The sequence below is a fragment of the Ziziphus jujuba genome, chromosome 5 (genome assembly GCF_031755915.1).
Source record: "Ziziphus jujuba cultivar Dongzao chromosome 5, ASM3175591v1".
In the NCBI taxonomy this organism is placed as follows: Eukaryota; Viridiplantae; Streptophyta; class Magnoliopsida; order Rosales; family Rhamnaceae; genus Ziziphus; species Ziziphus jujuba.
The window spans coordinates 8,173,286-8,200,144 of NC_083383.1; the positions used below are offsets into that span (position 1 = coordinate 8,173,286).

General features: G+C 32.4%; 4 protein-coding genes and 1 non-coding gene across 6 annotated transcripts; 3 read left to right on the top strand and 2 right to left on the bottom strand.

Moving 5' to 3' along the window:
• Window positions 1–3,194: 3,194 nt before the first annotated feature.
• LOC107407847 (NAC domain-containing protein 83) lies at window positions 3,195–8,354 on the bottom strand. 2 transcript variants are annotated; one of them, XM_048475999.2, is made up of 6 exons: window positions 8,098–8,354; window positions 6,846–7,091; window positions 5,670–5,896; window positions 5,429–5,551; window positions 4,682–4,988; window positions 3,195–3,782 (listed from the first exon to the last, which is right to left on the bottom strand). In XM_048475999.2, exons 2-6 carry the CDS (start codon window positions 7,000–7,002, stop codon window positions 3,511–3,513), a joined length of 1,086 nt encoding a protein of 361 aa, XP_048331956.2. In that variant the 5' UTR covers window positions 7,003–7,091; window positions 8,098–8,354; the 3' UTR covers window positions 3,195–3,510. The 2 variants fall into 2 exon arrangements, with proteins under 2 accessions (XP_048331956.2, XP_048331957.2); XM_048476000.2 differs by lacking the exon at window positions 8,098–8,354 and adding an exon at window positions 7,555–7,965.
• Window positions 8,355–10,631: 2,277 nt separating this feature from the next.
• Window positions 10,632–13,799, top strand: LOC107420243 (methyltransferase-like protein 2). The gene is made up of 8 exons (XM_048475060.2): window positions 10,632–11,035; window positions 11,142–11,373; window positions 11,534–11,673; window positions 11,962–11,995; window positions 12,543–12,618; window positions 12,777–12,954; window positions 13,047–13,233; window positions 13,439–13,799. Exons 1-8 carry the CDS (start codon window positions 10,757–10,759, stop codon window positions 13,576–13,578), a joined length of 1,266 nt encoding a protein of 421 aa, XP_048331017.2. The 5' UTR covers window positions 10,632–10,756; the 3' UTR covers window positions 13,579–13,799.
• Window positions 13,800–13,939: 140 nt separating this feature from the next.
• Window positions 13,940–14,011, top strand: TRNAD-GUC (transfer RNA aspartic acid (anticodon GUC)). Its single transcript has one exon. It is a non-coding gene; the product is annotated as a tRNA-Asp (tRNA).
• A 1,144-nt stretch (window positions 14,012–15,155) lies between these two features.
• Window positions 15,156–17,102, top strand: LOC107420215 (protein BRASSINAZOLE-RESISTANT 1). Its single transcript, XM_016029111.4, has 2 exons — window positions 15,156–15,541; window positions 16,029–17,102. Exons 1-2 carry the CDS (start codon window positions 15,302–15,304, stop codon window positions 16,731–16,733), a joined length of 945 nt encoding a protein of 314 aa, XP_015884597.3. The 5' UTR covers window positions 15,156–15,301; the 3' UTR covers window positions 16,734–17,102.
• A 387-nt stretch (window positions 17,103–17,489) lies between these two features.
• On the bottom strand, window positions 17,490–20,539 carry LOC107420223 (uncharacterized). Its single transcript, XM_016029125.4, has 4 exons — window positions 19,647–20,539; window positions 18,751–18,892; window positions 18,513–18,654; window positions 17,490–18,188 (listed from the first exon to the last, which is right to left on the bottom strand). The coding sequence occupies exons 1-4, from the start codon at window positions 20,026–20,028 to the stop codon at window positions 17,856–17,858; spliced, it is 999 nt and encodes a 332-aa protein (XP_015884611.3). The 5' UTR covers window positions 20,029–20,539; the 3' UTR covers window positions 17,490–17,855.
• Between the last annotated feature and the right edge of the window lie 6,320 nt (window positions 20,540–26,859).

Below are 26,859 nucleotides of genomic sequence, written 5' to 3' on the forward strand. Positions count from 1 at the left end.
AATATAATATAGTTTTCATTTTTTTTTTTTAAATTATGTTATTATTGTTAAAATAATTGGAAGAGAAAAATGGAAATTGGGTGTTTGTGAGAGAGAGTGGAAAATGGTGGTGGAAGAGGGCCCGTGAGAAAGAGGCCCCCCTCTATCAGTATTGATAGCTAAAGCAGACAAGACATTGGGGTCCACCATTCTAACTACTTTCTTGCATCGAGTTGTTGTAATTGGTGCTGATTAGTTAATTTCAATTCCAATCAATTTTTAGTTTTTCCTCACTTTTTTCATGAGAAAAAAATTCAACATCATATATCCTTCCACTCAAAAAAAAATAAAAAACAATAATTATATCCATCCATTTTGCTGCCTAACACAGCTAACTAATTATATGTCGACGAAAAACCTTACCATGTTGAAATTGGGAATTTTCTTTCAACTTTGAATGGAATTTTTTTTTTTTTTTTTCTTTCCCCTTGTAGAGTGAACAAGCAATAATCTCTAAAATGCTGCCTTTTTTTTGGGATTAAAATGTAATAGTTATTACAGCTAGAAATAAAATTTTAACTACTTAATTAGTCCAATGATTAACAATCATTGAAAAAAAAGTTTAATTTATTATATGTCACTACAGAAGTAGACTGTTATTATTGATAAGACAATAATTAATAGAGTTTGATTAAAATTAAAATAATATATAAAAGAGTAAAGTAAATAGAATGGATTACCGACAGTGACAAAAATATTTTTACAAGACAACGTCAAAAGAATTACTGTTATCACAAGGGCTACTAAACCTGTCATATAATATAAAATTTAGGTACTAAGTTTGAAATTGTATCCGCAAAATGAGAGTGGTAAAAATGAGAAATAAAACCCGCCCGGCATGTTAGATGCTTCCTCGATAGGGAGCTTGACTACCAAAGCTAAAAGGTAAGAAAACACATGGGAAGGTGAAGTATAATTATAGGTCAACCGTCACTTCTTGTTTCCCAATTTTATTAAATGTGGTTGGTGGATGTTAGTTGGGAAGAAAATTAAGATATCTGTATTCTCATTTTGGAATTTGTTATAAATATATGTGTTCGGATTATTTCCCTATTAATATTCTTTTGATTATCATCCCAACCCTATCATCAAATACTCCTTTAGGATGGAAGCAAAAATAAATAAATAAATACCACGTTAGGAAATTCTATCTCTTCTTGTCTGGATATTTAGTTCTTCTTCTTCTTCTTCTTCCAGGGAGTATTGTATGGTTTACAATTAAATTTAGTTTTATTATTATACATATTTATTTATACTGAATATAGTTTTTTTTTTTTTTTTTTTTTTGGCTTCCATTATTCTGATTATAGAATTAGTAAAACTGGTAAGATGGACGTTTTTACTTGGTACTGTATACTTTTTGTTGTTTAAACGATACCTGCAAATTTAATACTGAAATGCAAAAACAACAGTGTATCATATACAGATAGATAACAAGATAATATATCGCTTGGAATCAATTTTTTGTGTGAAACCGATCGATAACTACAGTAAAAAAATTTCTTTTTGTCTATATTAGGAAGGACAATGTGAACTTTAATAAAGAGAATAAGTGGATGGATGGTTTTTGCTTTTGTTTTAATTAACAAAATAAAAGAAAATTTTCTTTAAATGAATTATTTCTCTTTAACTTTTGTTTTGTTTTTGTTTTTTTTTTTTCTTTTTTGATATTGGAAATGGGGCGCTGTCCCCACAGGAACTATTTCTCTTTTAACTTTGAAGAGGGGATTTTTTTGTGGATCAAAAAGTTAATATGTTCTCCAAAATTTTGTGTTTTGTAATTCAATTATATTAGATAATGTCTCACCCTCCTTTAAGAAAATATCCAGTAGATCAATCCTAATCTCAGTAATAAACCTGCGCAATAAAAAGTATAAAAAAGAAAAAAAACATAATTCATTAAGATATGTTACATTATTTACTAACAATTGCCTAATCAATTTATTTACCCAAAAAAAGTTGCTTTATCAATTTTAGCATTAAAAACTTGTTTTAAGAAAAATAAAAAATTTAAAATTTAAATATATATACAATCAAACTCAAATAGAATCCTTACTAATATCAAAATTTCCCTTTATTATATCATTTTTTATGAACTTCATTCCGCTTTTATGACAGTATATTGGCCATTTTTATGGACTTCATTCCGCTTTTATGAGAGTGTATTGGCATAAGGAAATTTTGTGGGTGGAAAATAAGATAGCATTTATTAATTACTGAATATTTTGAGCGGGAATGGCCTTTTTGTTAAACATAATTTATCAGCGTTCAGAACCTTTTGGTTGATAAAATTATTGCTGCCTTTATGTAACAATGAAGATTACCTCTATTGTTTGGCTGACGCTCTGCTGTGCCTTTCCCTCATGAAGGTGATGGATGAATGGCAATTGTTGTTTTGTTTTGTATTTTTGTTTCATTTTTTATTTTTATGTTAATATTTAATTATAATGGTGGGGATGATTGTTTTTTATGTAAGGAATGTGCTGAGAAAATGATAGTTAAGTAATTGCTGATTTGGAATTTGATTAGCCAAATGTTAAATGATAGGACATTGTTCTATTAGTTGGGCCTATTAACTGCTGAATAATTTGTATCCACTTAACCTCAATCCGTTTTACAAATTTGCATTGAAAAAAAAAAAAAAGAAAAAAAAAACTCTTATCCACTTCCTTTTTTTGCTTTGATATTAACCTCAATACGTTAATTTCCCATAAAACAGGCTTATATAGAAAACTGATGTAATTTTCGGTTAAAAACTTAAAGTTCAGATTTTCTTATATCATTGTCGGGGGCTCAGTCTCAGAGCATTATTATTTGACAATTTCAGAAAATGGATAATTGTGTTTGGTATATGAAAAAAAAAGAAAAAAAGAAAAAAAGATAATTGTGTTTGGTATATGAAAAAAAAAGGGAAGAAGCATAGTGAACATTTTCAAGTTATGATTGCATGAGACAAAATTCGTGGTCCGATAAGCTTAATATTTAAACAGCATGTGGCCGTTCCTTATGGATATTCAAGCTGCTCACAACGAATCCATTCACAGATTCACTGTCTGTAAAGTTTGGGATGATTACTGTGTCAGTATATGAACTGGAATATATTGCTATAACAAAAAGGAAGAGAATAAACCTCTGGAAACCCAAAGAACAAAACATAAAAAAACCAACCCCTTTCATCCATAAATACAGTTGACCACGCCTAAATGTTTTTAACCTTACAATCAAGAACAGAGTAATCCATCTCCTACATTTTCTTCATCACACTATAGTTTCCTATTTCTTTTTCATTTTCTTCATCACACTACAGTTTCCTATTTCTTTCTATAATATTATCACCTAGTATCTGACTTCTACTAGTTTACTCAACAATAATATGTATGGGCCAGAATAAAGCCAGTTACCAAATCTACTTCCTACGACAAATTATTAACGCACAAATACTACACTTTGTAAACTTAATTAAAAGAGGATCTAAAATGGCAGGCAGCAGCAGTACTTCTTAAGACTTCCCTTTCTGGCAATGGACGGTTTCTTTTCTTCTCTTGGTGCTGCCATATAGCTGCTGCATGTTGCAGCTAGCCTTTCAGAATTCGATGATGTACCTTCATTCCTGAAATCTGGTTTCTGATTTCCGCTTGGATTCTTCAAATTATTTTTATCTGAGATTTGGCTCAAAAGTGCTGAACCAGGTGTAGATCTATCAGTCCCGGGAACTTGTTCATTTGGTGACTTGTCAAGAGTTCCTTTTAACCAAACATAAAAACAAAATTAGTTCCTCCTATATGTGCACTGAAACCATTAAAAGCAACCTACATTGCCAACCAAGATAGAAAGTATGAATTGAGGAAGCTACAGTAATGTCTATTGAATGAATACGTGTACTCTTATATAAAAAAAGACAGGATTCAGCATTTACCGAAAAGACAAGGCCATGTTGATTCAGAATATATATGACAGCTTCTATGTGGTGACATTTATAAACTAATAAGATCGGTCCTTCAAGCTTTATAAGTTCACCTATGCGGGAAAGTTAACAGCATATTTGGGTTTGGAAGTCTAATAGTTATTACTTGGACGGAAGGAAATAAACCTCACTTATCAAAATTCAACCATGCATTCTAGGCATTGGTGAATTACAGAATGGAAGGTTCTTAAATGCTAAGTTATTTAACCTGGTTAAACCTCCAACAGCAAGAAAATTTACCATCAGCCAAAGTTATTTAAATAAAGGAGGAACAAGAGAGGTGCCAAGTTGCCACCTAACAGAATGAGGATCTTCCAAGCACAACATCTTGTAGATAAGTAAAATGAAGAAAAATTGTACTTTATAATTGTTAAAGTACATTAAAGTACACCTCCTATAAGCTTGCGCTTTGAGGCAAAATCGGTACTTTCAGGAAAGGTGGTAGCTAAACAATAATATCAGAGAGGACTGCAATTCATGGAAATTACACATTCAGAAATGTTTATACCATTTGATCTGTGCAAGTCTACGGTCACAAAAAAGAAGACAAGTATTCTAGCATTCCTTAAGTTACACGATGGCATACTTCTTTGAACAGAAAAAAGTGGATACAAACAACAGATACAGTGAACAGACAGGAAAATTAGAAACAAGAAACGGGAAAATAATTTGTAATACCTGAAAAGGCTGGACATATGACCACCTCAGTTGGTTTTATAGATGCAGCGATATTGAACTTGCAACCTGCATCTTTTTGCACCGGTTCATTGTTAGTTTCAGGCTCTAGGTCTTGCAACAATGCCAGCGAATCAAAGCATTCATTCGATGACATTGTCACACAACTCGAATCCGAACTTGAAGAAGGTGACACTGGAGTGTCAAGATCCAGCAATTCCATGTAGTCACCTCTGGAAACATAATCGATCTCAGGGGCATTTTCCACAGGAATTCTTTCTCTAACTGATAAATTTCCCGTCTTGTTCACCTAAAATAACCCAGGCATCAACATAAATAGGATATCTCCCTCTCCCTATGCACCGGAGAGAGAAAGAGAGAGCTAAAGATTAGTTCTTCCACCCCGTGTCTGAGTTTTCTCTATATGCCAAAAGTTATATTAAGCATTGACAAAAATTGCTCACATTATATGAATGATGCTACTAAAAGGAAATTATTGTTTTAGGAAATATTAGCGATGAGCACAGACAAGGACATGTAAACAGAAATTGGCCAAAAATGATGCTTGACAAGATTGATGAAAAACATCATTTAGAAGAAAATAAAATTTTTTTAGTAAAGTCAGGTGGCATGCCAACTGATGTTAAATAAACACATTAATTTTTTATATGAAGTAGGAAACCCCCAAAATCTAACCCACAGCAAAAACTGAAACGCAGGATGAGGGTGAGGATGATGATGATAACATACCTGCTGCCTGCTAGAAGAACTTTGTCCAACATAATTTTCAGCATTTTGAACAACTGACTCTGTTGAGTGACTGGCTGTGTCGGCATTTTGAACAAGAAAGACTCTGCAAAGTGAGCAAGGTCCCTGCACATTGTTTAAACCAAACAAGCAGTCGGCTGGCACGTTTGGTAGAAAACAAACATAAAATGAAAACGTCAAATATATGTATTCTGATATAGAGTTAGCAGATTTAACCAATTACCATTGCACTGACGTCTTCAGACAACCTCAGAGTTATCCAGTATTCTTGCATTACCCAGTCCGTTTTATGCTCATGAGGAGCTTGGCCTTCATAGAATTCGAGCGTACTTCTCCAACCGATGAAGGAAGAGTTTGAAAATAATTCACAGGCCTCCCCTTTGGTCTTCCAGCGTCCAGAACTTCTTGTATCTTTGTTCTCATTAGGTTGATTGAAGAACCAAATGTCAACTGTATGTAAAAACTAACTTCGTTAATTTCATTATTATTGAGTGAAGCCATCCTGTCATTTGATAGTTTGTATTTGGATACAATCATTCAACAAACAATTCCCTAAATCCCAGTATTACAAAATATGAATGAATTAAAAACAAAAATAAGACACTTTTTTTTTTTTTTTTTTTTTTACCTGAATAGGATCTAACTTTCTTAAAGCACTTGTACAAGAAATTTTGCTTTTCCAAGTGGGTTGCATAAGAACAGTATCAGAATCAACACCATTGCATCCACGCTTGAGAATCTTATAGTAGCATTCATTAAAAAATTCAATTCGATTGATCAATCAGACACACAGTTTAATCAGCTCTCACTATTTTAATTGGAATTGACACAGGTTGAGCATATTCAGAAGAGGATAAAATATCTGACGTAATCTAAGTACCAAGGATATCATTTTGCTCTTACATGATGGTGATATTTGAACTTTAACAATTACAAGCTTATGCAAAAGATATGGCCTAATGTATCCACCAAGCAACAGATTGCTCAAATATTAGACCATTGCATCAATTTAAAAACAAATTTTGACATACTACATCTTACTTTAAACATTGAAATGGTGCTTTAACCTGCTATTTTAAGATATCTACCACGTTGCAATGCATACAGAAAGCATCAATGGCACTAGATAGGTCATATATCACAGAACAACATATATGAGATGATGTAGTGGAATTTTTTATGAACCATACTCGGAAAACACTTCTTGGTGATTGAGCTTATAATGTGGAATAGCTATTGGCGGCAGACTTGCCCAATTATCAAATATTGAATTCGAAATCTCATCAAACCATGGAAACATAATTTCAGATAACTTTTTCCATAATCGATGACAATTTGAAAGAGAAATTAATTGAAATAAAGCATATCGTCAAGTATGCTTTAGCACCATGATATTTACCAGGTAAATTATCTGGCTTAATGTCATAAGGATTTAGTGGAAGCACATTGTCCGGAAGTGGTGATCCAGCCATCATTTTCTCCAAAGACATGAAGAGCTCCTTATCGGTACAATACAGACTGATATCAGCAGATGGAGAAGCCTTGGATAGAGACATGGCAACCCAGTTTAATTGGAAGGGAAACAAAACTGTGACAAAATTAAATTTTTTGGCTGGTGTAAGAAGAAGCTTTCTCTAGCTGCCAGCTGCAACGACGAAAAACAAAAAAAAAAAGAAAAAGAAAAAAAAGAAGAAAGAAATATCAACTAGTTAGATATCAGGTAACAGAATTTCTTCTACTTGCAAAAATACAATGAAACAGATAAATCACAAACCAATAAGTAGAGTCTAACAGCTAAGTAAGCAAGCAGAATAAATATATACATGAAAATACCAAGTGCCAAAAATCCTCTTATTGTTCATCCCGCAATTGACAACTAAGTAAACGGAAACAAACGCGAAAAACTCGTATTAACTTAATAAGCGAACAAGAAAACAAAGATCTAATAAAGGCACGCTCTATTATATTCCAAAGTGTTTTGACTTGAGTGATAAGATTTAAGAACAAACAGTGGTAACCATTGAAATTCATTAATATTCAGATATATGCATATATATATATATATATATATATATGATCAGAATCAAATTAAAAGAGATAAAGCATACCCCAATCAATCAGAAATGGTTTTCACAAAAAATGACATCAAGAAATTGCATAATATCAACGCCAAATTCGGAATCAAACAATTTTGCTTAACATGATCGGAATTCATCATCGAATTCGATATGTACATGAACACAAAGAAAATTTACTCTCACTATCAAGAAACCCTTCAACTTTTGTGACGTAGAAGACCAAAACTCACAACCCCATTGACTCACTTTTCCTATACTTTCCATTGCCCCACCCAACAAAAAAAAAGTCTGATTTTCTTTTCTTAATTTATCTACTTCTCCTGCATTTTCTCTTCAATTAAATACAGTTTTTTAAGCCCAAGTACTCAACAAGACAAACCACCCAAAAACAAATATATATATATAGATATATGAAAAAAAAAAAAAAAAAAAACAACAACAACAACAAGAAAGAGAAAGAGCTTGAATAGACCATATCCAGTATATCCATCGATGTTTCCAATAAGAAGAATATACGGTAGCAACATAAAATCAAGAATGAGTACAGAAGCTGGGGAGTGAGTTAGAAACAACCTCGGAGAGCAGCAGAGAAGGTAGAAAAGACGCGTTCGAATTCCTTAATCCAGACCTTGAAAGCACGAAAGACGGACTACAATGGGTATTTATAGGCTAAGCCAATGCTCAACAAGTGATACTCACCATTAACCATGGTTATATTTTTGCCGCGCACACAGTTAATTTCTGCTTTTGGATTCGTGGGTATGGCTTGGATTTTGGCCACAGAGACACTCACAACGTGGTTGATCGTCATTGGCTGACCTCATGCAGCCTCCAGTTGTTCAGTGCGGATACTCAACAAACTACTCAGCTCTGCCGTCCCCTCTTCTGCGAAACTTCTTAATTTCCTATTAAATATTAAATAGAAAAGATAAACTATATATTATTATTATATATAATTAGGAACGAAACAAAATCCAATCCAATTCATTTAATTCAATTTATATTTAACCATTTAAATTAAATTTTGATATAAATTAGATGAAATTGAATTTAAAAATATTAAAAATTATTTAGATTTGATTAGATTAGAATGGAAGATATAAAATAAATCTAAATTATATATTATATAATTAAAAAATTATATATTTTTATATTTTTTTAATTCTCATATATTAATTTTTAATTTTTTTAACTTATTCTTTAATTTTTAATATTTTTATAATATATTCCTAATTTTCAATTCTCAAATGAAAATATAAAGCCCTACATATGTTTATGGTCCGTATTAAATTTGTATTATATATTAATAAATTCATAAATTTTAAATTAATTAATTAATTCAAACCAAATTGATTATAAATAAATTTATTTTATTTTAATTCAAAATTTTTAATGATTTAAATTAAATTCTATGTTACGTAAATTTTGATTAAGTAATATTTTGATTTGAAACCGGTGCAATTCAATTTATATCTATTGTTATATAAAATAATAAATACAGGTAAAAAGAAACATATATATTTATATATAATATATCAGTTTGTCTATAATGTGTATAGTTCTTATGCGTATTATAATATTAGTGATAATTTTTTATAATATTGATGATAATTTTTTAAAAAATTATTATTAATACTATAAAAAATTATCACTAATACTACTATTACCATCCGGATCACTTTTACATAGAATATATATCCGCAGATAACAATGTACTTAATGATATGAGAAGCGAAAATTTCAGTCAAAGTATTTACGTGATATTTTGCTGTCAGAGCTGTGGAACCGTACGGAATTTTAGATCCAATGCCGCAGATTCTCTCTGTTCACTCTCTCTCTCTCTCTCTCTCTCTCTCTCTCTCTCTCTCTCTCGTTTCTTAACCTGATCAACCTTGAAAATTGCCAGTTAATAATTACAAAATAATAAAATTATAAATAAAATGCGGAGGAGGAAAAAAAACAAAGGGAAAATGAGTGGTGGGTTTGGATAACCGCGTTCGTTGACATGTTATGTGGAATTTTAATGCCAAAAGCGCTTTCACAATTGGAGAGACGATTAGACAAAATTGCCCCCCACCATTATTTGTACTTTTTGGTTGCGTGGTCTCGTTTTGGATATTTTTGTTGTATTTTTTATGTTAAAGCGCCTTATAAGTGGATGATAATGGCATTGTATTTACAATATAAAAAAAGAAAATAAATAGATAACTTCCATTGAAAGTTTTACATAGGTCCGTGTTTTATGTCCAATTAATTCGTTTTCTAGATACATTACAAAGAGAAATTATTCTTCAAAAAAAAAAAAATATATATATATATATATATTAATTTCAGAAGATTCCTTTAGTTGATTATTTCAGCAATTGGCTTGTGTCTCATTGACTGCATTCGTAGATTTGAATTCACCAGCTCTATCATCGGACCAATTCGAGATGAACACATCATCGCTATTTACACAAGTTGTAAAATTGTGATATCGCTCTCTTTATCCCCACCATAAGTATTAAATTTCAATATAACCTTATCTGCATGCTTTTCAATTTTTATTTTTTATTTTTTTTTATAGGACTTTCGTTTTGTTATCGCTAAATGCAGCCAATTGTGGCTATGCTTAAAATAAGCAAAATTGCCAGTTTCAGCGGGTTCACTTTCTTTTTGAATTATGATTTTTCCTTTTCCTTTTTCACACAATCTTTTATTCTTTCCGTTTCTTACATGAAAAATGGAGTAGGGAAAGTTAAAGATATAGTATTGTTCAGTAGAGCAATGGAAAAAAATAAAATCCCCAACCTTATATGTAGAAACAATAATGCCAAAATTAAAGATGAATAAAATTTTAAAGTATAACTTTGCATAGTTATATATATTAATAACAAAATTCACTTTTTATTTCACTGTGCTAAGTTATTAGTTATATATAAGTAGTTTAAAGAAAACTTTATGACATATATATGTATATATAATTTCAAATTAAGAACCAAAAAGATGTTAGTATGATTGCTAATTACGAAATATAAATGACCCCCATGAGAAATTTAAATAATGTCACCCCCAAAAAAAAAAAAAAAAAAAAGAGAGATATAATAAATAATGAAGGTCTCCACAGAACTTGGGCTGGGCCAGTTAATCCATTCAAGTCAAGCCTATCCCAATCCAATAGATTTTGCATCCAGTTTGGAACGGCGACAGGTCGACGATAAACCCCGACCAGAGGTTCTTCACGTTCTTCCAAATGGAGAAATCGAAAATGAGCAACAAGCTCTCTACGTTTATGGAATCTGGAATTTACCGGTTCGATGATACGAACGCCGTTTTCATAGACCCGGTTCGCGTCCTTAACCGTTCGTACAATCGGTTTAAGGTTTCACCATCCGCGTACTACTCACGCTTCTTCGAAGAATCCAAACAAACCGCAAAAGAATCGTCGAATTCGAGAAAACGGAAGCGGAAGGAGAAGAAGAAATCCCATCCTCTTAACGAAAGAGAGCGAGCCGCTGATCAGCGTCACCAGGTAATTACTGAGAATGAACAATCTCTGTAATCGTAAAAAGTTATGTTTGGCGGCGATTCTGAAATGGAAGTGAAATAGCGACTTTGATTCGGTTTTTCGTTCGCAGGAATTAAGGCCTTTGTTAGTAAAAGCTCACGAATCTTTGCTCAGAGCTACCGATCTTTTAGAGGTTATGAGCAATTTGCGAGGTGGTTTAGATTCTTCGCCATCAAAATGCGGAGGCTTATCTTCACCTAGAGTTCAACAGTCATTTGTTGAACTCGGACGTGTTTGGCAAGCTCCTCTGTATGAAATTACTCTCAAATTCCATACGACAATCAAACAAAACGAAGATGGAGGTTGGTTTTGCGTTGCTCGTTCCACATATGTTTCGCAGTTTTACAATCTTTTGAGGAAAAATTAGACAAATTTAATTTAGAATGCCAAAGGTCCACCATATAACTAAAATATTGGTTTTTGGTAATATTTTTTGAAATCTAGTATTATTATTTTGCTCAGGTTCTCCAATCAAGGAAAACTTTGAACAACGAGTTTTCCCCGTATTTGATAATTTAGTTGTTAACGAGACCGGTGATGAAGTGGAGGCTGAATTCTTGAACAGTCAATATATATTACCTCCTGATAGTGGCTTCTATATGGTATGTTGTTAACTTTTTAACTCCTTTTTTTTTTTTTTTTTCTTTTTTGTCGACTAAAAATGTCTGGTGAACTAGTGTACAGTGTAATTGGTAGTACAAAATGCTTACAGGTTTAATCTTTTCTGTTTTCACTAAAAAATAAAAATAAAAAAAAATTGAAAAACGTAATTTTTATATGTTTTTGAATTTTTTTATTATATGTCTTACACTGTCTTTTTCTTTATGTAACTGTCTTTTTCTTTGTGTATCTTACATGTTTTTGTATTTTTCATTCCTATCATGTTGAAGTCTGACCTGGGGCAGATTCACAACCTAATTCCTGGTAATTCTTGTGTATTTCTGTTGAGTCTGTTCCTGAATCACGAATTGCAAGCATCCTAGTTTTTTAGAATATAGCTTAGAAGTGTTCACATTTTCCACAAATGCGTCAGACAAAAGATCATCATGCATGCTCACCAAATGATTTTTACAACCAAGGTTTAACCCTTTGCATTCTAACAATCATCATGTGCATCCTCTGTTCGATCTATGCTGAAGTTATAGCTATGTATCGGAAATGCTTGATGTTATCATTATTACTTTTTTATTACTGCATGACCATATGGCCAGACATATCGAACATGTTTCCTGGTGGCAGTCATCCTAATTATTCATATCCTGGCAATAGTGATATGTTATTGATACTTTGGTAGTCCCACCATTTTTTTTTCTGTATAATGAAAGTCCTTTTACCACTCAAACATTGTAATTTAATTGCATTTTGAAAAGATTTCCATTAATTATTTTGTATAGTATTTGTAAATGAATAAAAATATACGCCACTTTCTACATATTGAATCATGGGCAATGTTTCTTCACTTTCTATGCAGCTGAGTCTGATTGTGGCTTCAATCTTATTGTGGTCGATCCACCATGGGAAAATGGAAGTGCCCGCCAGAAATCAAGGTGTCTTCCGTTCTTTGGTTAGATGGATTACTAGCTCCAGTGTCATGTCTGCTAGATCTCTATCGTTTGATTTAAGCAATATTTTGTCGAATGGTGTTTATTATTTAAAACATTATTCGTAATAACAATGCCGTGCTTTGGATTCTTGATCATCATAGGTACCCAACTTTGCCGAACAGATATTTCTTATCCCTTCCTATCAAGCAACTTAGTCACAACAAAGGAGCACTTGTAGCTTTATGGGTAACCAATAGAGAAAAACTACGTGGCTTTGTTGAAGAAGAGCTATTTCCTGCATGGGGAGTTAGATACATGGCTACCTTTTATTGGTTGAAGGTGATCTCTCCCTCTCTTTCTCTCAGAGTAACCTGGGGGTGTATGTTTGGTGGTATCTTGTGGTTAAGTTTTGTTCTATTCGAGTGTTGCAGGTGAAAGCAAATGGTTCAATGGTTGGTGATCTGGACCTCTTTCATCATAGACCATATGAATGCATTCTTTTGGGACAGTGTTATGGAGAGAAGAATTCTGAGGACTTGCCGAGATTTAAAACTTTAAAGAATAATCAAATCATCATTAGTGTCCCAGGGGATTACTCGAGGAAGCCTCCGCTCGGAGGTATTTTTGTTTACTTTATAGCTAAGCCTTTGTTATTTATTGTTAATGTGTTTAGCTTATTGTTTTCCTGTTTATTAACAGTCTTTTGGGAATTTAATCTGTTTCTTTTAGGAATGAGCATATGGTTCCTAAAGAAAGCTAATAAGTATATTGCTATATTAACAAGTGTTTCATGAACCTTATCTCTTGCTTGTTCCAATTGTAGAGTTGCTATTGGAGTATATTACTGGAATTAATCCTACCCGGTGTATTGAACTATTTGCCAGAGAAATTATAGCTGGATGGGTTTCTTGGGGGAATGAACCCCTTCATTTCCAGGAGTCACGATCTTTTACAAGGGGTTAGATGGATATATGTCGAAGGCCCCTAGTCCCCCTTTTTTATTTTTTTGGTGCTTTGATTCTTTTTCCGGATGTTTCTTATAGAGGGGACGGAACCAGCAAATTATTGCATTCCACACCTTGTAGAACGAGAATACTATTATGATGATTAATCTATAGTGTTCCTTGTGGGCACAGCTCCGGTGAAGATTTGAACCGAGTTCATGTCTTTTTCATTTAAGAAAACATCTTTTATTTAAAAGAAGCATAGCTTGAATTTTTTTTTTTTTTCTCCTAAGAAAAATTTGAGCGTCGAAGTGATAACGTTGTTTGTTGATATAGAAACTCAATTTAAATTTTCTCCTGGACTAACAAACAGCAACCAAGTCGTTGTAGTATAGTGGTGAGTATTCCCGCCTGTCACGCGGGTGACCCGGGTTCGATCCCCGGCAACGGCGTTTTTTGTGTTTTTTCTTTATTGGCTACTTTTATCTATTACATTATATATGTTTTTTTTTTTTTTTTTTTTTTTTTGAAAAGAAGAGACGTGGTCACGTGGGAGCGGCAAAAGGAAAGAAAGCCTTCTTTAAAAACGTGATTCCCTTCAAAAAGCCTCGTCATTTCCCCCCCTGATTCTCGCATTCCATTAGGAATTCTTGTCGAACTTTGTCAATTCCTTTAGTTTGTCCCTTGAAATCGTCGGACTTTCTTTCAATACCATCTGATGTACTTTTAAGGTCAGCATTTTGAGCCCATGAATAATAAATTCTTTCAAAATATACTTCAAATATATATATATATATATATATATATGCGCATATATACCTTCTTTTTTTTTTTGTGGCGAGACAACTATTTTTCCATTGGGATTTTATTACCCAAGTCCTGCAAGTGCAGACGTACATCACGTTAAAAGTGACCCGAAAAGCACTGCTATTAAATGTCATTTTGCTTTCATGGAAGTATAGAGGAAGACCGGAGAGAGTGAAGGTAAACATCTAAATATTTCATACGGAGATCTCAAACTCAATGTGGATGTGACATCTGGCCATGCTGAGCTGCTCGATTTGTCAATTTGTTAATATTAATAGCTCAGGAAAAACAAAATTCAACACCCTACTGTCACTTTTTTCTCTCTCTCCTTGGGGAACCACATGTATCGATGGCGGAACGGAAATGTTTGAGTTGGGCCTCAAAATCTCTTTTCCTTTTTCAAACTATGTGGCCCATTTTAAGCCCAACGTAAAAAGTGTGGGTCTCACTTAAACGGCTGCTGGACCCACACTACAATTATTAGATCATCAGGAAACAGTTATATACAAAATAAAAAGCCTCCACGCGGCAAAGCCCTCCTTCTCGTTTATATCGATGCAAACAAAGTGTAGCTGTTAGCATTATAATCCATGTGCATTTTCCACGTTGAACTCCATCTTATCCGCACATCTCTGTATTGTCAAAGACGATCCTAATCCTACGGTCCACAATCAAATACGAGCAATCGTGTATTACAAATTTAAAGGTGGCTTCCCAAGACTAGTTTGTGTACCCGCGCGTATGGTAACATGTCCCAAATTTAGCTTTAATCTTTGCTCACACTGAGAGAGATTCTTCTACACATACGGCGAAGGAGCAAAAGCGCATTCCTCGTGAACATCTCTCTCTCTTTCTCTCTCCACTTGGCTTAAATCCCCTGAAAAGCACCCACATCGACTTGCAGGACAGCGAGAGAGACGGGCTTTTGCCGGGAAATGACGTCAGATGGAGCAACATCAGCAGCGACGGCTAGAAGAAAACCGTCGTGGAGGGAGAGAGAGAACAACAGGAGGAGAGAGAGGAGGAGGCGAGCTATAGCAGCGAAGATATATGCTGGGCTTAGAGCTCAGGGGAACTTCAACCTTCCCAAACACTGCGATAACAACGAGGTCTTGAAAGCTCTCTGCATCGAAGCCGGTTGGACAGTCGAAGAAGATGGTACTACCTACCGAAAGGTAAACACTTTTTTCTTCTTTCTCTTTTTTTTTTTTTTGGTTTTTGCTGCTTTTTTTTTTTTTTTTTCTCCCTTTAGTTGACCGACTTCTGCTAGATCTATACTTTAGAGTGCGTTCCATTTTCTATTTACGATTTCCACATTACTTTAGTTGTTAGATGGGTATTGGTATAGGAGGAAATTAATGGGTTGGTGTAGATATACATCCTTTTTGTTACATGTAGTGTGATTCGTTTGGGTTGAAAGGCTCAGCTCAAAATTGAATCTCAGAAACTTAAGTAAGAGCTCTCCACAGCTCCACATAAGCTATGTAACTTAAAAGATCTGCTTTTGTTTCTGGGTAGGTAGGTAGCTTAAATCATCAAAGAAGGGGAAATAAAACAAAATGGTTGAATTCTAATTGTGCTATATATAGCTCAATGAAGATTTTCACCAACTCAACATTGTTTAATAATAATAATAATAATGTGGTATTGGTACCAATACAGGGAATGAAGCCACCCCCAATTGATCCAGGCACTTCCAGTACCAAAATCACTGCTTTCAGTTCCCAAAATCCAAGTCCATTGTCTTCATCCTTTCCCAGTCCAATCCCTTCTTACCAAGTCAGTCCCTCCTCTTCTTCCTTCCCGAGCCCCTCTCGTTTTGATGGTGGCTATAATCCATCCAATCTCATTCCCTATTTGCGAAATGCTATTCCTTCATCCCTTCCTCCCCTCCGAATTTCAAACAGTGCTCCTGTAACCCCGCCTCTGTCCTCCCCAACCTCGAAAAATCCTAAGCCAATTCCCAACTGGGAGGCCATTGCCAAAGAATCCATGGCTTCCTTCAGTTACCCTCTCTATGCTGTTTCTGCCCCGGCTAGTCCTACTCGTCACCAGTTACACTTCCCGGCTGCCGCCCCTATTCCTGAATGCGATGAATCTGATACATCCACTGTCGATTCTGGCCAATGGGTTAGCTTCCAAAAATTTGCACCCTCTGCAGCTGCAATGCCAACCTCTCCAACCTTTAATCTTGTGAAACCTGTTGCTCCTCAAGTTTTGCCTAGCAATGTAGTCGCAGAGAATGCGAGGGGATCAGAATTCGACTTTGGGGGTGGGCAGGTAAAGCCATGGGTTGGAGAGAAAATTCATGAAGTTGGATTGGATGATCTGGAACTCACACTGGGAAGTGGGAAAGCCCGGAGTTGAAAGTCCAGCAGAATGAATTGTGTGTGCCGTGTAAGAATCACTGGATCGTTCGGCTTGGTGGTGTTGAAGTGCGTATGATGTTCTGTGGCTGAACCCTTGCCGTTTTTCATATCATGAAGAAATTGGCTTCTTTCAAGAAATTGAATCCCATGGGGAATTTAATTTTTTTTATTTTTTTATTTTTAATTCTAGAATTTAGTTCATTCGTTCATCCACTGTTTGAATTTGTTTAAAATGTTATTACCAAGCAATTACATGTAGATATTGTGCGATGTCCTTTATTGGCAGTGCAAGTTTTATTATCTCTGTAGGCTTTCAGATAAACCTCACAGATTCCAAATATTAAAAGAAGTATTTTACTTTGACTCACCTTCTATGTCTTCCTTGTTCTTTTTTGATGAATTCTATTTCTTCCTTGTTCAGTTACGTATAGAATTATGAATTTCGCTCGAGTCCCTGACCCATTGATGGGTATTGGTGTCTGGAATTTTAATGACATAGCCCGACATGTCCCATTTTCTTGTTCATGATTCATGCACATAAACATTTGATACTAATAAAGATGAAAAAGAAAGACACTTTTTTTTAATTACAAGTCGGTGTCTAGCACAAGCTGAGCCAACTTGTTTGTTGTAATATGGAGTAGGCAGCTTGCAAGGTTCAAATATCACTCTTACGTTTTTATCCTTACATGCACCAAAATTTTAAGAACGAGATTACCAAATTGGTCCAGAAAAACTATAACATGGGATAAGATTATTCAAGTAAACCATGCCTCAGCAACATTATTCATTAAAATAGTCATACGATTTTAAATGGTACATGCATGTGAGTTTTATTAGAGAACACCAATCCATAAGTAGGGTAGGCTATAACGGGTCACAGAATCCTCTACAAACTGAATGCTAAGCCCTCGAACAAAAGCATACGGGTATTGATATTTTTTGTTTTCTTCTACTGTCAAATTACATCAATAATCTACACTAAGGTTAAATGACACAAAATATTAAAAAGTAACAAACACCAACACATAGCTGTAGAACCTCCTGTATGTTCGGCTCTTTTGTGATGACAGTGTGATTAGTTAAGGAGTCCAAAATACGGGTCAGGCAAATTCGATCATTATGATAGCCTTGTCTTCTCCACGGCTTCAATGAGTCGCTCTGTATCTTCAATCTTAGGTTTAGAATCCTTTGTGGCGTTTACAGTGCTGCATTCCTGATATCTGAAGCAAGCTAAGAGATGATCGTTAACAATTCCCGCCACCTGCATGAATGAGTAAATGACTGTCGGACCCACACACCGGAATCCTCTCTGCATCAAATCCTTGCTTATGACTTCTGCTTTTGGTGATTTGACTGGTACTTGACGTGCATAACGATATCCATTTCTAAGTGGTTTGTGGTTCACAAAGCTCCAGCAATAATTATTGAAGGAACCAAACTCCTGTTGGACCTGCAGGATAATAAGTCACATAGAGACAAAAACTTAGAAGGAAAGCAAGTACATATATGGAAAAGATGAGCTTTCCTTTTCAATATGGGCTTCTAATCAATTAATATTCGAAAAATCTAACTTCAAAGCTCAAATGAATGCAATCAAAATTGATGTCTAAGATTAAAAACTTAAAACCTTTATTTATCCATGCACGGAATTCCAACTTTGTCATTTTTACCGTGAATGCACCAGATAAAGATTTGATGATTTTGGCAAATGGTAAAGGCAAAAGGCAAAAATCCGAAGTCAATAATTCGTAGTGTATGAGTGTGCCTATCTTACCTTGAGCACTTGTTTAGCATTCTCCACAATTGCGCGTAGCTTTGTTTCAGATAGCAATAGTACGCCATTTACTTTTAGAGATAGCAACTTCTTCTCGGTGAACTGTGCAACAGATGATGGATCAAAATTGTCCAAAAGTTTCCTGTCAAAGGGATCAAAACAGAAAACTATCAAACATGCAAACATGCTTTTCTTCTTTAAGCTTACCGAATAAAAGAGAACAGAAAAGAAATAATACCTGAAAATGTCTCTCTTGTTTAAAATAGCAGGCCAACTGAGTTCTGCTAGAGCTTGCGAGAAGACAAGCAGTTCAAACAACTTCCTGTCATCATAAACTGGAATTCCCCATTCTTCATCGTGAAATGAAGTATAAACCGGGTCTATCAAACAAAATTTACCAATACATTAATTTTACATCCCATCAAATCTAAATAACGCACGAACAGAAAGCATTATCAACTTGATTTTCAAGCGAACTATAGGTAATTAATTGTAAAGAAAAAAAAGCATAAAATTAAAGTCTCCAACATAAATTCTACGAAACTTTGCCGAAAAATAGAGTGCCACCTAATTATTAATTCAAAAAAATGTTTAATTCTTTCATGAACTTTGAAGGAAGAAACTAATTATTTAATTATTTTTCGAGTCAAAATGCATAAATGTAAGCCGTAGAACACTATAACTAAAGTATGTAATAAAGGCATTCAACAACTACTACTCCTAAGGCAGTTATAGGATTCAGATACAGTTAGAACTTCAATTGCAATAGGCGTTGAGTCACGCAAAGCATCGTTTCTTTATTTTCTTTATTTCATATGCTTTAATTTGTAAAAATATTAAAGGACCACCGATTTCCAAAACCGTTTTGTGATATTAACTTGTAGTAGTGCACAAACCCTTGTTTTGGATGTTTCGGAAAAACAAATAAAAAAACAAGATTCCATTTCACGTGTACTTTGTATTTTACTCATGGAAATCTTAAATGCTTGTAGACCAAAAGCACTTTTTCTTTTTTATAGTTAGGAGATTGGAAATTTTGCCAAGTAATGGAAAACATTGTGGAGACACATTGCAAAATTTTGGTTGTAATTCAATCGTTGTAGAGACACATTAAGAAAATATTTCTAAATTTACCAGAATTAGGTGTGATCCAATCACACCGTTTAGGTGGGCCTGAGAGCTTCGGTGACACAGCCCCAACCTCGACACCGTCCGGAACGACCTTCACGGGCCTGGGCCTTAACCCGTTACGCCTAACCGTTCTTCTCGAGCTCACCGTTTTGGCCAGAGAACCGCTTGACGAAGAGTCCGAAGAGCACGAGCTGTCGACGGATACGTTGTTCCGTACAGCTGTCTCCGGCATTTCTGAAACAGGCTTTCTCGGCGGCCTCTGTGGCTTTTTCATGCCCTCGTTTTTGCGTTTCAGGTCCTCAGAAACCCTAACTCTGTTTCCTCCTGGACCAAGAATGGCTCGGGGCTCGCAAACCGGTGACCGTAGCTTTGTGGCCACAGACATTTTCCAAGAGCACTGCAATTTCTTCAGATTCGGAGTTTTTCTAGGTTCGATTCGCTCTCTGAAAGGCAAGTCTTGAGCTGAAATTATAGCAGCAATGGACTCGACTGGACTCTTAACTCTTCCGGGATAGAAACTTTGTGAGCTCTACAGGTACAAAAGGAAAATTAAGATAGGAATAGAGGCTAGAATAGTAAAAACAAGTTTGGTGATAATTGAAGCAGAAAGAGAGAGAGAGAGAGAGGCAGAGATGAAACAGAGGAGGGTCGTCGAGAGAGTGTGAAGAGTGTGAGAGTGCAGAGGGCGGAAAACGACGAAAAGACGAACGGGTTAATGGGGGGATTTAAAAAACGCAAAGACGGAGTGGGTATGACACCGATAAAAGCCGGTAGCGTTGCTTGCGTGTCGGTGACCATTTACCGTTTTCGTTTTGAAAAGGATGTGGAGTTCGATCCAAATACCGATCTTGCCACCCCCATAGTATTCAAATTGCTCTTGTGTCCTTGTCCATCTTTGCAGGCATTGTGAATAATTCACTCGTGAAAATATGTGAACAGAAAATGTTTGTCGTATTGTGGGTGGCTAATTTGCTGCGTATTTTAAATGTTTGTGTGGTAAAAGTGAAAGTGATTGCGTTTTAAGCCACGTGGATTTCATCTTTCTTGTTGTGAAGTAAGCAATTAATTTTGCCTGCCAACAGTTCCTTAAAAATATTAATTCCTGCTGATAACCACTTCAGTTTTAGAAAATAATTCCACCGTTTTTGTCTTGTGTAAGTTTTCGCAAAATACAAAATTATATTGGAAAATACGTAAGACATGAATAGCTAATTACTCAATTTACAAAATGATTCCAATAAAATGTGTCATTTTATTAGTTTGCTTAGATTTATCATATATTAAAAAAAAAAAAAAGAAATTTCTTTGCACTAGTAGAGTCAAAAACTTAAAGAAGCCGCAAATTATTTGAAAATTGTATCATAAGAATATCTTCTAAATTAAATGAACATTGCTCTGGAGAAAAAAATAGTATGTATTGTTATTTTATATAATAAATTTTAATTAAAATATTTAATTTTATTATTTTTATTTTAAAATTTAAAAATGAGTATTTAAATAATAATTTTTTAATTTATTATTGAATATGTAAATCTGATTGATAATTATTTATTGATAGCGAATAATATTTTTATACTAAAGTGTGAAATTTAAGGCCCTTCTACCAACATCTTTGAACACAAACTGCATTCTCTCTCCTCTAAACTGGCAATTTTACGTCTCCTTAAACAATAAGGAATCTTGAATTTGTTCCAATATTTCAGTACGAGATTATGCTTTATCTACATCCCCAAAGTTGTTGAAAACGAAAAATCAACAAAAACACCAAATTTTTCTCATGAATTAATTTTGTTATAGCGTGGCAGGGTGCACGTGTCGTATTTTAAATGGTAATGGTGTTGATCTAAGGGTTGAGGGTAAAATTGAGATTCTGGCGTAGTAAGAAGGAACCAACAACTTGGGAGGTGGCGGTTGGAGAAGCAAGCAAATCGTAGGCAAAGGGTCATAGTCGGTTGGTAATGTAAGAAAGGATTACGTGTGGGTTAGAAGCTTGGTGAGGAAGTTCCTTACCGTTGAGTAAAAGAATCCAAAGTTGCTCTCCCACCAGAAAGGGGAAAAGATAGTGGGTGCTCAACGGCTACATCACTTGGACCTCCTGTCACCGGCTATATCACCAATCTAGCTCTAATTGGGCTGGGCCTTCTTTTCCTTTTCGGGCTTCATTCAACCTGAATCCGTCCATTGAAACCCATATTTCTCGCTATTTGATCCTAAACGGTCGCTTTGGGGGAGAGAATACAAAAACTTTCAAAACCCAACTCCATCTCCAATCCTTATTGTTCAAAACCATTAGTATGTAGGAAATGAAATTACTGAAAAATGTTACTGCCATCAAAACTTGTTTACTAAATGATGTTGTAAGATGTTGTTGGGTTCATTTTCATGAATATAGAATTTAGATTTTTTTTTTTTTTTTTAATCAATCACTAGTCTCTTGTGATATCATTTGGTGAAAGAATTTAGAAGCTCTAGCAGAGTTGATTAAGAAATGAGTAAATTCGCAGAATAACTATTAGGATTTATGGTATATTTGATATAAAAAATGATTATTACTTGTGATAAAATATGTCTTATTTATACATTTAATAATATTATCGAATTAGAATATGGTTTAATTTTTATAATTTTTTTCCAAAATTTTTATATTTGGTAAAAATTAATTTGAAATTTAATTATGTATTTTTACTATATGATAATCCATCTAAATATAAATTTTTCAAAATATGAAAAGTATAGTTTTGAAGTTTATCTATAATAACACAGGAACAACAATTTTGAAATTTACTTAGGAATAGTTATTCTAAATTCAACGACCTACCAAATCTAAGAAATGTTAATCATATGAAACAGCTAGTTTCATATCTGTTTTATTCTCAGTATCTATTTTGCAATTGGCGAAAAAATTTAGCAGCCCTAATAGTTTCGATTAAAAACTGAATAAATTTATTGTTGCTTGATTAGAGCATTTAAAAAAAAAAAAAAAAAGAAAAAGAGTGTAACAATAAACTGGGAAAAAAAAAAAAAAGACTGAGTTATAAGGCAAATTGATTTACGAAATATGAATATCACTTGGTCATATATATATATATATATATAAATATAATGAATACCACAATGTTATCTTTTAATTACAAAAAATGATAAAAAAATAAATAAAAAAAAAAAACTGGAAGATATAGCTGGGGATGGACAGCGTTATTCGTCTTACTGTGGAAACTTGCTAAATCAATGATCCATACAAATATTTGCCCAAAGGGTTCATTAAGGAGTCTGGCCTTATTGCTTCTCATATATATATATTTAACGTGGATTTTTATTTCTTTTTCTTCTTTTATTTTCAGTGGATAGGCAAAGAAGATTGTAATTGAAGTTATTCTGTCCCTAATCTCGTTTGCTTTGTATTTACCTTTAGTTAATATTTGATAGTTGATACAATGTCAGAACATTTTTAATGGACTCTTTATTAATTTTATTTTTTCCAAAATAGAAAGTCAATTTTCATTTTAAATTTTAAAGAGTGTTATGTCCTATACACCACAATTATTTTACATTTTCCTAACTATTTAAAATAAAAATTAAATTTAAAAAGTATTTTTGAAATGATTTTATAAGTTCCATGTTTTATTATTAAAAATTATTTAAAATGCCTCTATCATATACAATATAATTTTAAAAATAAAAAGCATGGTCAGAGAAGCTTTGAAAACATCTTCAATAAGCTTTTCATAAACCTCATATTTTTCTACGTTATAAAGCCACATTTTTTTAGAAAGGTCCAATAGGCTTTTTTAAATTACAAAATTAAAATAATGATTATGGCATGGCTCTTTAAAATGTAGAGAGCCAAACCAGCTATTTAATATATTAATTTATTGTTTTCAAGTTTCTATGCATCATTATATAGGTAATGCTAACAGTGTCAAAGTAAATACAAAAAAATTTATAGCAAGTATCAAGTATAATGTTTCAATATGTTTCCCCTGCATTCAGATAATCTAATTATAGATAATGCAACCATCGAGAAGATAAATATAGTATACATAAATCAATTAAATATTAATGTATGACATTTGTTATCCATTTTAATATATTTATTTAATATCTCTAATATTATTTTAATTACAATGCTAATTATATTTATTATTTAAACTTTTTAATATATATATATATATATATGTTAAATACCACTTTTGTTGTTGGGAGGCAAAATAAAAACTGGTAAGCCATAGTTGCTTATGGGAAAATATAAAATAAATAATATTTATAAAGAATGCTTTTAGAATTGCATAAAAATATTAAGTCTTTATTTTATTAAGATTTTTTAAGATATCCTTTATATTGAAAAGCTTTTGATTATATTGGAAGTACCTTCAATCAAATAACGTCTTAATATGGGGAACTTTGAATGTGCCTGGGTTATGTGAACGCCATAATTAATATATTACATGGAAAGTTTGGTCTAATTATTAAACACATATGCAAAAGTTACACATAATGATTAATATGATAATTTCACTTTACAGCGAGATCAGTCTAGCTGTTGAAGATGCACATGCATGTAACATTGGGTCTTGGGCTGTTCCATCTAATCCCACTTTTTACAAAATGTACAGATTTTTTCTTTTTGGTTAAGAAAAACATAATAGATTTTGATTAGCTAAAAGTAAATTAATTTCATAATACATACAATTCCACACTATTTTTTATTTTTTTCGCACTGTTTGTTAATTAATGTACTGTAACTCATTCCAAATAAATAAATAAATGCACTTACCACTCTTTTAACAAACGAAAAATTATTATATGTAATAGTTAAATCATATAATCTATTATTTTAAATATCACTTATAATATAAATTTAATAATTTTACAATCATACACAATATCACAAAATGATAAATTAAAAATATAAATGCTACATAAATATTATTATGTGTCTGATTATAAATGCCTTGTTATACTATATCAATTATGTAATGATAACATATAAAAGTTTTTTCTTTAACGTTACATCTAGGAAATAAATCTTTATTATAGTTATATTACTTTTTATACTTTTTTGCATCACATGAAGGTTTTTGACCCTTTTTAAAATTCAATGTTCATGCGCAAATGCCATTAATACATACGATTATTTTTTATTTTTAATTGCTCAATGCATATGTGGATCAAGTCGGGTAAATAGTTCTTCTAGAGAAACAGGTAGGCAGAAATAATAAAGCTAATAGGATTAGATTCTGCTTTCATGCCATAACAGTGTTTATTTTTGACCCAAAAAAATAAATAATAAGGGTTCCTTTACTTTTATTTGTTCTAATTTCTAAAGTCTAAATATTGGTGTCTATATATATATATATATATATATATATATATTTTCCTCAAGACCCAAAAACAAAAACAAAAAATGTCCCTAAAAACAATCTCTTCTTAAAAAATGTCAATGAAAGCAATCTTTTCTTATTTTTAAGGGTAAAAATATTTAGATCCCTTCAATTTTGTCCAAATTACATTTAAACCTTATATTTTTGAAAAATCATCTTCAACATCTTTCTAGTTTTCTATATTTATTAAAATTGATCATTTTTATTAATTTTTACTTATTAGCTTTAATAGTTAAAGGCCAAATAAAAATTAAAACTCAGTATCTTATGATTAAATAACATTATAAAATTACAATTTTAATCTTTAATTCTTAAATTTAATTGATAAAAACTAACAGATAAATTTGTTATAATAAATATTTTAAAAGGTAAAGAAAGCAAATGGTGATTTTTATAACTATAAAATTTAAATGTAATGGAATAAAATTGAATGGGTTTGAATAAAATTTCCTCTAGTTTTAACCTGGCAATAAGCTTAAGACATTTCACCTTGTAAATTTATGTTTAAAACTTTTGTACTTAGAGTCCATTTGGTATAGCTGATGAAAGTAGAATTTTGGTCTGTAGAATTTTGTATAATAGATCTTTTTGAAAAAAAACTTTTATTAAAAAGCTAATAAATGTTTGGTTGTAAATAAAAAAGCTGTATTAAATGCTTATTAAACTGTATTAAATGCTTGTTAAATTTCCATATAAGATAAAAAAAAAAAAAAAATTTTTTTTTAGAAAAGTTCAAAATTTGGATTTTTCTAAAACAGTTTAAAAAATTTTATTTTTTAGTCAATAAGTACTTATTAATTTTTACTAAATATTTTTATTTTTTTATAAAAGAACTTTTGATCCTTAAGTATAGCTTTTAAACGCCTTAATATCTCGGTGTACTCCAATTAAAAAAAATATTAATAATAACTCGGTTGACTTCTTTTTTTATTTTTTTTCCTGTTTTTGTTCTTTCTTTTTTTTTAAAATTTTTTTTTTCCCCGGCATATATGGTTTTATTTTGTTATACGTCGGCATATCAAACTATCAGTGGACAAAAAGCCAAAAAGTTATTATTAGGGCATCGACAATGGCTTCATAGATTGTTAGAGTTTCTTGTCATATAAAAAAATAGACATTTATTTTTTAAAAAATCTCTTCACCGACAAGGTAACAGGATAATCATTAAAAAAGAAAAGAAAAGATATTATCAAGAAAATTGTCTATTTTTAAACGTTCTATTGAATACGTATGATTCAACAAAACATATAATATAATAAATTATTAATATATTTTATAAAGAACAATAAATATGCATATTATTAATTAATTAGAATTTAAATAAGGTCATTGAAGATTTATTTTTAATTAATTATCTATCAAATCAACATTTATATTCTTTACTTGCAAATCATTCCTATTTCTTTACCATATAAATAGTAATTTATAAAGAATCCAAAAAACCATTCAAAATGCTTTTGTTGCTTCTACATAGTTCTACAACTTTGTTGCATATAATATTATTGATATTTATAATTTTTAATGTTTTCATAAATATTTTCTCGTTTTGAATCTCAATATTTTGAAAGTTAGTAACAAATGTAACAAATATTTTAAATTAAAAATAATGTCACCTACCAGCCGTGCTCAGTGATCAGTGCGACTGTAAGGTGTCCGGTGTCCCTAGACTCAAAGTGAAATTTTCTCTTTCCTTCTTTAGTTGTACTTTAAAACTAAAAAAAATAATATATTTTTGGGGTAAGTAATAGAAAAATAAGAATTGTTCCTCAACGACTCACCGGTTTCATAAAGCAAAGATAAAACAAATTAATAAAACAATAAAGCATTATTTGACA